General features: G+C 47.7%; 1 protein-coding gene across 1 annotated transcript in view; it reads right to left on the bottom strand.

Moving 5' to 3' along the window:
* Nucleotides 1-11,225, bottom strand: part of ACAP3 (ArfGAP with coiled-coil, ankyrin repeat and PH domains 3) — a 64,492-nt gene that overhangs the window by 27,641 nt on the left and 25,626 nt on the right. The window contains exons 7-10 of the mRNA XM_069078773.1: nt 8,056-8,239; nt 5,414-5,458; nt 4,892-4,987; nt 4,592-4,666 (exon numbers count right to left, since the gene is read on the bottom strand). Coding sequence (XP_068934874.1) covers nt 4,592-4,666; nt 4,892-4,987; nt 5,414-5,458; nt 8,056-8,239 — 400 coding nt within the window. The remainder of the gene's footprint in view (nt 1-4,591; nt 4,667-4,891; nt 4,988-5,413; nt 5,459-8,055; nt 8,240-11,225) is intronic.

Below are 11,225 nucleotides of genomic sequence, written 5' to 3'. Positions count from 1 at the left end.
GAAGGAAAGGAGGAAGGAAGGAAGGAAGGAAGGAAGGAAGGAAGGAAGGAAGGAAGAAGGAAGGAAGGAAGGAAGGAAGGAAGGAAGGAAGGAAGGAAGGAAGGAAGGAAGGAAGGAAGGAAGGAAGGAAGGGAGACAAGCATTCATTAAGTGTCTACTGTGTACCAGGCACTGTGCTAAGGAAACTCTTTACAAATGTCATTTTATCTTGTCCTCACAACAAGTCTTGGAGGTAGGTGCTATTATTATTTTACAACTGAGAAAACTGAGAAAACTGAGGCAGGCAGAGGTCAAGGAACGTGGCTGGGAAGCTTCTGAGACGATTCTAGTCTGGGTCCTTTCTGACGCCAGGCCCAGGGCGCTGGCCAATGCAGCCCCTAGCCGCCTAAGACCTAAGCTCTTGTACGCCCTCTCTGATGAGCAGAGATGGAAGAAAAGGACAGGATGGAGTTCTGAGAGATAGAGTTAGGGAGAAAGAGCTCACAGGAAATGGGCCTCTATTTTCTCAGCGAAGTAGGAGGCAAGGACATCTGCTGTGAGGGGAGGAGGAGGAGGAGGAGAAAGACAAGGTTTGGAACAGCTAATGGGACGAGTGGGACAGAAAGTCAACCAGGAATAAATTTTAAAAGTTTCACCATGCAATAGCAAGGGCCCATCTGGGATTCAATGAAAAATGTGTGGTTGTGGGATTGCCTCCTGGTTAGAGACAGCTAGGTGGCGCCATAGAGCACAGAGCGCTGGACGTGAAGTCAGGAAAATCTGAGTTCAAATCTGCCCTTAGACAATGTATAACCGGACAAGTCACTTAAACTCTGCTTCAGTTTCCTTGACTATAAAATGCAGGAAAATAACAGCACCTACCTTGCAAGGGTGTTGTGAATCTCAAATTAGATCTTTCGAAAGCATTTAGTACAGTACCAGGTATACAGTAGGTGCTATATAAATGTTTGTCTCAGGGTGGCTAGGTGGCTCAGTGAATAGAGCACCAGCCCTGGAGTCGGGAGGACCTGAGCTGAAATGTGGCCTCAGACACTTAACACTTACTAACTGTGTGACCTTGGGCAGGTCACTTAACCCCAATTGTCCTGCCTTCCCCCCTCCAAATAGCAAAAAAAAAAAATTCCCTTTTTCATTCTCCATCTCAGGAGTGGTAGCAGAGAAGGCCAATGGAGGGTGGGGGGAGCCAGTGCTGAGGACTGGCAGGGGATTAAGCACCAGTAAGAGAAGGGGGCAAAGGAATCTAGGGTATGGGTTGAACTATCAACCATAGGGTAAACACTAATTAGAAAGGAAAGGAAAGCTTAGAGCAGAAGGGACAGAATAAGAGAACAGAGAAGGGATGGAGGGAATGGAGATTCCCCTGAGGACAAAGAATAGGTTTAGGAGACTTGGAGAAAGATATGGAAGACCAGGAGAGTGTGGTCAGAGAAGAGGACTTCTGAGTTCAAAACCACAGAGGTGACCCAGTAGTGGGTGATGGTGAGGTCTCAGTTATGACCATCCCTGTGTGTGGCCAATGTAGATCGAAGTGGCAGGTCATGGTGGGTGAGGGGTCAAGAAACTGGGAGCCCAGGATGTTCGAGGGAACATAAGCATGAGATTTGGGGCTGGAAGGGACCTCAGGGTCTGTCTAGCTCAATTACAGGGGGAGGAAACTGAGGCACAGAGAGGTTACATAACTTATTCAAGATCACACCAGCTACCTAGAAAATATCAGAGGCAGGATGTGGGTCATGCTGCCCCCCAAGTATGAGGACAGGAGCTGAGCTAGAGAGAGGGAGAGAGTCTGTGAAGACGGTAATGAATTCCTTAAGAAAAGAGGAATGGTCCCTCCTTAGAGACAATCCACTTCCCATTCTATGCCTTCCCATGGTTTCTCCCCCATCACTTTGTTCTCACTCTTATCTTTTTAGAATTCCCTGGTTTCCCTCCAGATGCAGCTGAAGCAATACTTTCTCCATAAGACCTCTCTTCATCATTCTGCACAGCTAGCACCCTCCCTCCCCAAACGACCTTGTCTGCATTCTGTATATATCCTGTACGTATTTATACACGGGCGTGCTGTTTCCCCTTCAATAGAATATATGTTTATTGAGGGCAGGAATACCCAGCACAGTGCCTGGCACATAGAACTTGCTTAATAAACTTTTGCTGATTGATTGATTCTTTGCAGAGTGGTGCAGAGTGGGTTGCTATCAGAGACAGCTGATATTTCATTAGCTTTGCTGACCTGCTTCCCCCTTCCCTGATCCTTTCCTTTTTTCATTCTTTGTTACAAGAGAGAGTTGGTTGAGTAGGAAGCAGGAAAGGATGCATTTAGAAATGAGGGTGATTTTAAAACAAAGGATATTGATACAAATGGGATTTTTTAAAATGACAAAATAAAAACCAGAGATGAGAGGGAAAGTGTTCTGGAGGCCAACAGATCACAAGTATCAAGGAACTGGGCTAGGTGACAGATGGAAGGAGGAGAGGTTGCTGAGTGATGGGGGCAGAGGGGGAGGGCCTGGGAGGAATGCCAATCCCTCCTCCTCCTGACTCAGTGTGTCAGGGCTAGAAGGGAAAGAGCAGCCAGCACTGTCCAGAAGACAGCCAGGGCCCGGGGCATAAAAAGGTAGAAAGAGTGAAAAAATAAGCAAAATGAAGAGAAAGGGCCATTTGTCAGCGATGGAGCAGGAATTCCAGAGGGCACAGCAAAGGGAAGTGAGAAGATAAAAGGGACAGGGAAAGGTTATGATTGAGGTGAATGAGGATAACCATACAGGGACAGGTAGCAAGAGAAAGGAGCTTTGATCCCGAGGGGGTGCCAGCTCTGAATCACTGGGCCTAGCAGAGCAGGAAGATAGAAAATCGCCCCAGCCAAGCTGAGGATTAAGCAGCCTTTAGAAGCTCGCATGTGAGCAAGTTCTCACATTGTGGTCAGGAAAAGCCATATAAGGTCACTCTCAAGGTCTCCAAAGAACTTTGGGATTGATTGTGTGACATGGGAGACACTGGCACGGGACCGCTCAGCATGGCATGCCCTCATCAGAGAAGGTGCTGTGCTCTATGAGCAAAGCAGAATTGAGACAGCTCAAAAGAAATGTGAGATACGCAGATTTGGAGACTCCATCCCAAATGTTCACACGGACGATTTGTACCCAGCCTGTGGTAAAGCATTCTGAGCTCGTTTGGTCTGATCAGCAACAGTTCGACTCGCTGTAACTTGACTCTGGCATAGTGATGTCATTTCGGTCCTCTTTGAAAATGAAGGACAGCAACCAACCCCAGGTCACATGTCACAAAAGGGAGAATTTGGCCCAGGGAAATTGCCTGGGCAGAGATTGGCATGGCAGATAATGCCAACTTTGGGTTTAGGTATCTGTGGAGAGACACGGTTTTAACCTGAAGCCCAGAGGAGAGCTGGGGCTCAGAGAGAAGAGGACCCTTACTTTTCCTGGGGCCAGGAAAATTGGGACAAAGAGCCTGGTCTACCAGGTGACAGAAAGGCAGGCAGTGAGGATGGACAGGATGGAGGGTCCACCTCACACTCAGATAAGTGGCAAAGAAGATCAAATCTAGAAATACCCAGTGTTGGAGGGTCTGAGGGAAGATAGGCATTCTGGGAAACCATTAGGAATTAAGCAGAAAAAGTCATTAAGCAGTCCATGTCCTTTGACCAAGAGATCCCACACATATGTTCAAGGTCAAAGAAATAAAAACCCTACATAGAACAAAGTAACACAGAAACCTTTTTTGGTGGTAGCAAAAATCAGGAAACAAAATGGGTAACCATGAATCAGGCAAGGACTGAACACATGAACATAAAATAGTTATCGTGCCATGAAACAACCACCATGAAGAACCTAGAGAAGCAGGGGGAGACTTCTATGAACTGATGCAAAATGAAGAAAGTAGAACCTGGAGAATAATATAAGCAATGACCTCAAGAATGTATATAAAAATAACATTCAAAGGCAGCCAAACTTTGAAGCACTGCAATGATCCATTCTTCTAGTAGGAAGTAGGGCACTGGGGGGAAGGATGTGCTCTACGTTGTCAGAGGTGGTGGGTCATAGCTGGAAGGGACCTTAGGAGCCACCCAGTCCTTCAAATACAGCCTTCTTACCATCGTCCCACATCTACCTCCCCAAGAGTCCATTGGTTGTATTTAACTTTTTGTTGTTGATGATGATGTTGTTACAAAGGAAAGTTCAATTGGCTGCCCACCAGGAGTAAGCTACACCAACAAATTATTTTGGGGTGAAAATAAATGGTATCAATAAAATTTTTAGAATAATAAAAGACTGAGCTGAAGGACTGACTTACAAAAGGGTGGAAGGGGAAAGGGCCCCTCTGAGAGACCAAGAAGCCGGCATTCCCTCCGTGACTCTACTTCCTCTGCCACTGAGTTGGTGTGAAGAAGGACCATCCTATCTGCCCTGCCCACTTTAGCAAGGTTGCTGTCATTATCCACCAATGAGATTGTGCATGGGAGGGCCCTTTGACAGGAGGGCGGAGACATCTGGGGTGCATCTGGCCCTCCTGGCTCTACCCTTCACAGTGCCTGGTATATAATTTACACTATGGAATGCCCCCTTTCCCCCCTTACCCTCTGCTGTATCAGGGCATGTTTCCTCTCCATCTCCCGCTTCTCCACAGCAGAGTCAATCACCAGCTGGTCCAGCTATTGAGGTATAGAGAAGAAAGATCTGTGTCACATCAGAGGGTGTCCCCAAAGTCTGCATTCATTCATTCATTTACTCAATCAAATTCTAATAAAGAGTCTACTCCAAGGCTGGCCACAATGCCAGGTCCCAGGAAGACAGACAGGGAGGGAGCTCCAGCCACGTCTGCCCCAGCTCCCAGCCTCTCCTCCCCCGAGCTGGTTGGACCACAGCCCCAGGCTCACCTCTGCGGCCAGCTTCTTCATGTAGGGGTCCAGTTGGTGTAAGAGGTTATAGCCCTGCTGGAAGAAGGCATACTGCGCATGCATGAAGGACAGCATCTGTGGGATGAACAGTGGGGTGCTCAGCCCATACCTGGGGCACGCACCTGAGTCTGGAGGTACTTCCTGACCTCCCCACTAAGGTGCCACATGGGAGTACTGGCTTTGCTTTTCCCCATGTCAACATACCAGGCACACACAGTCTCAATTCACATGGGCCCAACCCAGCATATGGGGCCAGAAACAAGGGTCGCCATGTGTCTAGCACATGTGAAAACATGTGAGAGCATAGTTGTGGCCTGGCACACATGTGCCCAAGCATGGTGGGCATAGGTCCAAGCTGGTACACATGTCTTACACAAAGACACATGCAGATACAACATGTGCCCTTCCCCCAACATACATATACACATACACAGAACATGGTATTTTGGGAAGGGAGTAGGAGGGGGCAGGGAGAGGGAAAGAGGGAAGATGAGCTCTCACCGCATCTAAGATCTCAAACTTCTTCTTAGCTTGAAGGACGTTGATCTGTAAAGGCAGAGACAGACAGACAGACAGAGACAGAAGAAAGAAGAGAACATGTCAGCATGGAGGCAGGCCCTGGGGCTGAGGAGGCCGGGGAGGCTGCAGGGAGGAAGGCACTGAGCCAGGCTGGCTCCCAGCCCAAACACTGTTCATGCTTCATCGTCCCCACGGCCACTGTCGGCACTGCCCACCTTCATCAAGCCCCAGCCCAGCCCGACAATTAGAAAGGGCTCTCTGTGCCTCCAGAATCCCCTTCAGAATTCCCCTACCCAGCCTGCCATTGCTGACCCATCCTAATCTGTCCCTGTCACTCCCCACCTCCTGCCCTGATCACCCAGCCTCCTCCTTTCCAAGGACACTCCACTCTTTGTTGTTCAGTCACTGAGGCGTATACAACTCTTCATGACCTGTCCATGGGGTTTTCTTGGCAAAGATAATGGAATGGTTTGCCATTTTTCCCCCAAATTTGATTGAGTAAATGAATGAATGAATGCAAACAGATGTTAAGTGACTTACCCAGAGTCACACAACTAGTAATGTCTTAGGCTGCATCTGAACTCAGGCCTTTCTGACTTCAGGCCCAGTGTTAGATGTCACATGTCTGACTCATTCCCACTTCTGGGTCTTTGCTTATATGTCTTTTTTTAAGCATTTGTGCTTTTATATCACCTTATTTCCAAATATAATTCTCTCCCTCTCCCTTGCCCTCCCCAGAGAAACATCCCTTGTAACAAAAAAGTTCAAAAAAAAATATGGAGAGAGAAAAAAAAAAGACCAGTTCAGTAAAATTGCCCACTAGATCAGTACGTGTCAGGTTTTGCAGCAACAGTTCTCTAGAGACCTGTGCCAAGAGGGGAAGGAGATCTTGGCTATGTTCTCTTTTTCATTTTCACTGAGACCTCCATCTCTCAGTCTTTCCCCAAGTCCTCATTTCTGCTTTGCCTCTCTTTCCTCCCTCTCCAGTCTTGACCCAACACTTGGCCAGTTCCCTAGGTCTCTCCTCTGGAATCCACCTTGTCCTCACCCACTACTGCCCCTCTTGTCTCCCTTGTGAGACTTAGAGCAACTTGAGGAGCTCTTTGCATCTCTAGTGCCTGGCACACAGTGGGTGCTTAATCAATGTTTATTGATTGCCTAAATCTACATTAAAAGGGAAAGCTCTGGGGCGGCCAGGGAGCACAGCGAGTAAGAGCACCGGCTCCAGTTTCGGGATGACCTGGGGATCGAATCCCGGGCTCAGACACTTAGCACCCACCCAGAAACACCTGGCTGTGTAACCTTGAGCAAGTTAACCCCAATTGCTTAGGGGCGGCCAGGTGGCTCAGCGAGTAAGAGCACCGGCTCCAGTGTCGGGATGACCTGGATTGAATCCAGGCTCAGATACTCAGCACCACACCCAGAAATAACTGGCCGTGTAACCTTGAGCAAGTTACTTAACCCCAATTGCTTTAAAAAAAAAAAAAGGAAAGCTCTTCCATGGGGCCTCCCAAGCCTAATGAAATCATAGGTGAGGTCAGAAAATGAATCAATCTCTATCCCATTTGCCACACGGATTGTCCTGAATCTTCTCTTGTCCTTTGTGCTGATCACACCTCCATTACCCTAGTTCAAGCCCTCATCCCCTCTCCACTGAATCCTCCCCTCCTAAATGTCTCCCTTCTCCAAACCATCTTACAAGACAACAAAGCAATATTCCTAAAGCACAAATTTGACTATGTCACTCCCCTAGTCAACAACCTTCTGTTGCTCCCTATTACCTTGGGTCAAATACAAACATATCTGTCTGGTATTTGAAGCCAGTCATAACCTGGCTCTAACCTACCTGTCAATACACTTCATGTACTCTACTGTCCAGCTAAACCGGCCATCTTCTCATTCCTGACATATAATAGTCCATTTCTCATCTCCATGCTTCTGTATGTAGGTTTTTCCCAAACCACGCACCTCCATCCTTGGAATGTACTCCCCCGTTACTACTGCCTCTTAAAATTCTTTCAAAGCTCCCCAAATCCTGTGAATACACGGTCCTCTCCCCCTAAGACAGTCTTCTTTCTTTCCTTCCTTTCTCCTCTTCTCTTAATATTCCTTGTCAACAAATTCCACATCGTCCAAGAATTCTCCTAAGACCAACCCAGACCCCCAAGTATATCTCCTGGCTCTGACTGATACAACTCTCTCTTGACCCTGATCACTCAGGGACTTCTGCCAGCTCTCATCTCGTCTCCCTGCCTTAACTTTCTGGGTGAATCATCCATGAAGTGAGGGGGCTACATTTAACTTCTCAGGGCCCTTCCAGATACAATATTGTAGAATTCTCCCCCTCCCTCCTCCGGCACAGTTGCTCCAAAAATACTGTGAATCCTGGAACATCAGAATTTGAAGGGGCCCCTACCTAGAGAGAAAAGGAAGACCAGGGAGAAAGGCTGGGAGTCACCAAGCAGCAGAGGACCCAGGCCTCCCACTCACAGCCCCTTCCCCTTACTACACTAGCCCCCCTGCTCTAAGCTAGCATTGTGCCATTCCAGGGCTTGCCCCGACTTACAGGAAGCTGAACGATGCTGCCCACTGCCTCCCCTCCATGCCAGGGACCCCTCACCAACCTGGAGTACATAATCCAGAGCCAAGTGGCGGAAGCATTTGCGGGTGAGGGTCAGTGCTCCAGTGGCCTCCTCAACCTCATGTGGTCGGTGCCGTGGAGCCTGTGCATTCTTCACCAGGGACAACTCCATGTCCTCTCGGACTTTGTCAAATTGTTTCTTTGTTTCTTTGAATTTCCTAACATCACTGTGAAGAACAGGGGGGAGAGATCAGCCAGTGAGGGAGGGGGAGTCAGGGCAGAGGATAAGGTCTCACGAACCCTAAGACTCACTACATGGGCTCCTGACAGTCATTGACCTTAGAGCCTCTGTTTTTCTCATTCAGAGAATGGGCAGAACTCCCTCTCCTCACTGGGAAGGGAACGTATCCCAGCTATACTGACTCGGGGAGGGGTGGGGCAGGGATGTGATCCCAAGTGGAAAAAAACACATGAGCAAAGGGCTATTAGCTGAAGTGTGCCTGCTCTCTGCCAGGATGGAACAAGTGTGGAAGGAAGCAAACCAATAACATGGAAACATGTTTTGCATGACTTCACATGTATGAGCAATATCATAGTACTTTCCTCCATGGGTGGGGGAAAGGTGGGAGGACAAGAGTTGAATTCAAAATTTTCAAAAAGGAACATCAACATTTTTGCATGTGTGATTGGGAAATATTTAACAAAATAAAAATATAGGAAGGAAGGAAGGAAGGAACAAAGGAGGGAAGAAGGGAAGGGAGGGAGGGAAGGAAAGAAGGAAGGAAGGAAAGAAGGAAGGAAGGAAGGAAGGAAGGAAGGAAGGAAGGAAGGAAGGAAGGAAGGAAGGAAGGAAGGAAGGAAGGAAGGAAGGAAGGAAGGAAGCAAGCAAGTAAGCAAGCTGAGAAGAGGCTAGGTGGACAAGGCGGTTCTACATCATAAGAAGCTTTGAATAGCAGGTTATTCTATTTCTGTAGCATCTTTACAGAATGCTTTTCGCACAATAACCATGTGAAGTAGGGTATGTTAGCCCAATTAGTCCCATTTTACAGACAGGGAAACTGAGGCACATAAGTGCTTTATTCAAAGGATCACTGATTTAGACCTGGAAAGGACCTCATAGGTCATCTAGTCCAGCCTCATTCATTTTAAAGAAAATGAGGATCAGAGAGGTTAATTATCTTGCCTAAGGACACACAGCTAGCAAGAACCTGCAACAGGATTCTCATCCAAGTCTTCCTGAGCCCAAGTCCAGAATTCTCTCCACTGCCTTCCGTGCCCCAAAGTGTACCACAAACTCTTAGAGCAGAGATACTGCTCTTGTGTCCGTGTCCCCAGAGTCCAGCATGTAAGGGGCATTAAATAAACACTTGCTGAATTAACAACAACGTAGTGTGGTGGAGGAAAAAAAATATTGGATCTGAAGTCCTGAGTTGGATTTGAATCCTAACTCAGTCATCATTCATTGATGCATGAAGCATTTATTGAGTGCTGTGTCAACAAAAGAGTGCCTGCCTTCAGGAAGCTTACATTCTAAGGAAGGGAATGACAGATACGCAAAAAGCTAAATACAAACTATATACGCCCTAACTTCCCTCGAGCAGTTGGGGATGAAGAGCTCAGGAAATTTTCACATGGAAGGAGGCATTTGATTCAATCTTGGAAGAAACCTAGGGATTAGAGTGTAGGAAGGAGTGCATTCCAGGCAAGGCACAGGGTGGAGATCGGATGTTGTGCTGGGGGACAGCCCAGCCAGGTTAGCAGGAAGAGAGAGGGCATTGAGGGCAATCCTGGGCCACAAATGTAGAAAGGAAGGCTCGGATGGTGGGGACTCCAAAGGCCAAAAAAGAGATAGAGACAGATACACACACATATATACACATATACTCATACATGCTCACACAGTATACACACATCTACAAACATACATGGCTACACACATACATACACAGTATATACATATACAAACATACACACGCAATGCACACAGTATATTCATCCTGCAAACACATATACGCAGGCACACACACATACAGAAACATGCAGACAAACACACATATACTCGATTTTCGATAGCTATTTTGTGCATGAGCTAAGGTAGATCTTTCTGTGAGTGTACTGTGTTTTTATATGTCCTCTGCTTGACTTTGAAAGTCCTTCACAGCCTGATTTCAAGCCTCCCTTTCTAAGACAGATCTTCTACTGTATGTGCCTATGTATATATGTACATGCACTCGGTTGTTTTTAGTGCTGTCCAACTCTTCGTGACCCCATTTAGGGTTTTCTTGGCAAAGATACTGGAAAGGTTTGCCATTTCCTTCTCCAGCTCATTTTTACTGGGTGTAATAGGGAGCCCCTAAGGATCCCTGAGCAAGAGAGTAGCATGGTCAGTCCTGTGCTTACGGAATGCCAACTTGTCATCTATGGGGAAGACAAATTGGAGAAGGGAAAGCCTAGAAGCAGTGGGGCCAAGGAAGAGGATACCACAATAGTCCAATGCAGAGCTCATGAGTGCCTAACCTAGGGTAGGCTCCCTATAGGAGTGGAGACATCTGGCCACTCGCTGGACCAAGAATGACTCCCAGGTTGGTTCAGGGGAAAAGCTAAGCAATCCTGAGTGTGAGAAAGGAGCCTCTAGGACGTGTTATGGGCAGTGGCCAGTGATGAGTCGGTAAGGTGGGAAGGGATCCTGGGAAAAGGCCAGGGCTGGTTACAGAGATCCGGGAGGCACCAGCACAGAGGTAATCATTGAACCCATGAGGATGAGGTGGCCAAGAGCCATAGATAGAATGGAAGGGAAAGAGAAGAAGGCCGAGAGAGGAGAGAGCCTGGAAGAAGATCTGCGTGACCTGAAGCAAAACATTTCACATCTCACTTTCGCCATCTGTAAAATGAGGACATTGGACGATGAACCACTAAGGCCCCTTCTAGCTTCAAACAGACAATCCCATAAATAGAAAGGGACCTGTCCAAGGTCACCTGGCCAGGCAGCATCCAAGCCAACCAAGAGAGATCTGATGTATCTTTCCAGTTCACCCCTTTCACCCAGAATAAAGGCATCTGGGTCTTCCTTGTATATGTTTGGGCGGGGAAAAGGTGGGATGGAAGGGCCGGGAAGAGGAGAGGGAGCACCTCTGGGGGGGATGGAGGAGCTGGGAAGAGGAGAGGGAGCACCTCTGGGGAGGAGGGGGGATGGAGGAGCTGGGAAGGGGAGAG

The sequence above is a fragment of the Petaurus breviceps genome, unplaced genomic scaffold, assembly GCF_028583685.1.
Source record: "Petaurus breviceps papuanus isolate PSGF00001 unplaced genomic scaffold, PetGlider_PUasm1.0 91041, whole genome shotgun sequence".
Classification (NCBI taxonomy): Eukaryota; Metazoa; Chordata; class Mammalia; order Diprotodontia; family Petauridae; genus Petaurus; species Petaurus breviceps.
Note: the sequence above shows the minus strand (reverse complement) of the source record. Positions and strands in the feature narration are given on the sequence as shown.